The sequence below is a fragment of the Rhincodon typus genome, chromosome 47 (assembly GCF_021869965.1).
Source record: "Rhincodon typus isolate 14 chromosome 47, sRhiTyp1.1, whole genome shotgun sequence".
NCBI lineage: Eukaryota > Metazoa > Chordata > Chondrichthyes > Orectolobiformes > Rhincodontidae > Rhincodon > Rhincodon typus.
In genome coordinates, this window is record NC_063378.1 from 7390463 (window position 1) to 7393572 (window position 3110).

General features: G+C 55.7%; 1 protein-coding gene across 1 annotated transcript in view; it reads right to left on the minus strand.

The window, feature by feature from the left end:
• The window catches only part of LOC125487932 (cell adhesion molecule 4-like), an 18908-nt gene that overhangs the window by 9051 nt on the left and 6747 nt on the right, over positions 1-3110 (minus strand). The window contains exon 2 of the mRNA XM_048620588.1: positions 1610-1782. Coding sequence (XP_048476545.1) covers positions 1610-1782 — 173 coding nt within the window. The remainder of the gene's footprint in view (positions 1-1609; positions 1783-3110) is intronic.

The following is a 3110-nucleotide window of genomic DNA, read 5'->3' on the forward strand; positions in this document are numbered from 1 at the left end:
GCACTGTCGGAGGGTCAGCGCTGAGGGAGCGCCGCACTGAAGAAGGGTCAGTCCTGAGTGAGTGCCGCACTGTCGGAGTGTCAGTGCTGAGTGAGTGCCGCACTGTCGGAGGGTCAGTGCTGAGGGAGCGCCGCACGAACTGGATCTCCTCCCTGACCAGAGGAGTGAAACTGGTTTCTCTCCCTCGACCCTATCAAATGCTGTCATTATCTCAAACCCCTTGATTAGACCCTGTGCCTCATCAGCCCTAAGCATTCCCCGTGCTCTCCCTGGTCAATCTGCACCATTAAGATGCTGCCTCAGTTCATTGCTCAGTCTTGGGTGTACATCTATCACTGAACACAAGGGGTCAATGCACAGCCCATGTGCGCTCAACCAGAGGGGCAACAGAATTGCTCAGTGAGAGCCATTCCATTGCATTCATAGAATCCCTACAGTGTGGAAACAGGCCCTTCAGCCCAACAAGTCCACACCCACCCTTGGAGCATCCCACCCAGACCCATCCCCCTATAACCCACCTAATCTACACCTCCCTGATCACTATGGGCAATTTAGCATGGCCAATCCACCCTAACCTGCATATCTTTGGACTGTGGGAGGAAACCAGAGCTAACGCACGCAGACACGGGGAGAACGTGCAAACTCCTCACAGACGGTTGCCCGAGGCTGGAATCAAACCTGGGTCCCTGGTGCTGTGAGACAGCAGTGCTAACCACTGTGCCACCGTGCCGCCTCATATCCATGGAGTTGGGAGGGGATGTTCAGCCCTCTCAGGAGCAGTCTGCAAACTGCCAGGAGAGTCACAAGAGAGTTTGGGTCCCTCCATGCCTGTCACAGCCTTGTGTCACATTTCCCGCTGTATGACACACTCCAGATTTCCCAGATGTCTCTCGTTCCAGAAGCCAGTGTCTTCCCTTTAAGTTCTGAAGTTTACCCTGTCCTTATATTTATCCAGTAATGTCCCCTCACTCCCTCCTAACCTAACTTCCTCCTCCTCAGGCTGCTCCATCACCCTCCCCCAATATCCCCAAACCCCAATCCTTCTCACTCAATTTCTCCCCACTCGCCCTGCTCCCCCGTTGCTCTCCAGCACTGCTCACTCCACTGCCCTCTCCTCACTCTGCACCCCTTCCTCACCACTCTCTTTCTTCCCTCGCTCCATCCCCGTACCTCAATACCTCAATTATACCACACTTCCTCACCCCACATCCTCGTCCCCCAACCCAAGTCTCCTCAGCGTACTTCCCTACTCTGAACCACTGCTCCTCATCCTGCTCACCACTCCACCTCCTCACCTACTTCCTTCCTCCACTCCTCCCCTCAATCCTTCCTCTCCCTGCACCCGCTCTTCACCACCCTTCCTCACCTACCTCCTCGCACTGCTCCTCCCGTCACCTACTTCCCGCTCCTTGCCCCAACTAACTTCCCCCCCTCGCCTCAGTCCTTTCTCACCCCCCTTTCCCCACTCCTGGTCACCCCACTCACCCTCCAAACCCGTCCTTAACCCATCCTCACCCCACTAGACCTCCTCCCGTCCTCCTCCTCCTCCTCCACCATCCAACACACCCCTCCCCTTGCCCCTACCCCACACCTCCAGGAGCTCACTCACCGTGAACCACCAACACGTATTGGTCGGCTGAGCTGCCGAGTTCGTTCACAGCCTCGCAGAGGTAAGTGCCGTTATCGAGGGAGCTGAGAGCTGGCAGGATCAGACGGTTGGCCTGCTGTTCTGTGCGTCTTGGTAGAGTGTCGTTCAGGCGGCTCCATGTCACTTCGGTGGGTCTGAGCAAAGGCCAAGAACAAACGACGGGTTAAACATGGTCTCAGCATCGCAGAATTTGACCCGCAGGAGGCCATTCAGCCCATCCAGCCCTTCCCCCCACAGTCACAGTTACCTCCGCTCTGCCAAACCCCTGCCCCTTCTTTCCCCTTTCACCTCAAACCTATGCCCCTCTAGTTTTGGACTCCCTCAACCTGTCCATGCCCCTCATGATTTTATAAACCTCTATAAGGTCCCCCCCTGCTTTGAGACTCAAACCCCTGCAACATCCTCCCAGTGTCTCTCCTATTCCCGTCCGGGTGAAGGTTCCTGTTGAAACTTCCTTTCAGGCAGCACGTCCCAGATCACAACAACAACAGGTTGCATCAAAAAACAAATTCCTCCTCCCACCCCCCCCCACTCACTTCTCTGGGTCTTTTCCAACCCCTGTCCCTCTGGTGACTGACCCTCCAGCCCCTGGGATCAATGTCTTCCTCATTGAATTGATCGAAACCACTCCCACCCCCTCCCCCAACCCAAGGTGATTCCAAATACCCCCATTCAATCTCCCCCTTAACCAAAGGGGGTGGCCATGGGTACCCGCATGGGCCCAAGCTACGCCTGCCTCTTTGTAGGTTACGTGGAACAATCCCTCTTCCGTACCTACACCGGCCCTAAACCCCACCTCTTCCTCTGTTATATTGATGACTGTATCGGCGCCGCCTCGTGCTCCCACGAGGAGCTCGAACAGTTCATACACTTCACCAACACCTTCCACCCCAACCTTAAGTTCACCTGGACCATCTCTAATACCTCTCTCTCCTTCCTGGACCTCTCTGTCTCCATCTCGGGCAACCACCTAGAAACCGATATCCATTTCAACCCCACCGACTCCTACAGCTACCTAGAATACACCTCCTCCCGCCCACCTTCCTGCAAAAATGCCATCCCCTATTCCCAATTCCTTTGCTTCTGCTGCATCTGCTCCCAGGATGAGGCATTCCACTCCCATCCATCTCAGTTGTCCTCGTTTTTCAAGGACCGCAACTTCCCCCCCTCAGTGGTCGAGAACGCCCTCAACCGTGTCTCCCACATTTCCCGCAACTCATCCCTCACACCCCGTCCCCTCAATAAGAACCAAAAAAGAATCCCCCTCGTCCTCACGTACCACCCCACCAACCTCCGGATCCAACGCATCATCCTCCGACACTTCCGCCATCTGCAATCCGACCCCACCACCAAAGACATCTTTCCCTCCCCACCCTTATCTGCTTTCCGCAGGGACCACTCTCTCCGTGACTCCTTTGTCCGGTCCACACTCCCCTCCAGCCCCACCACACCTGGCACTTTT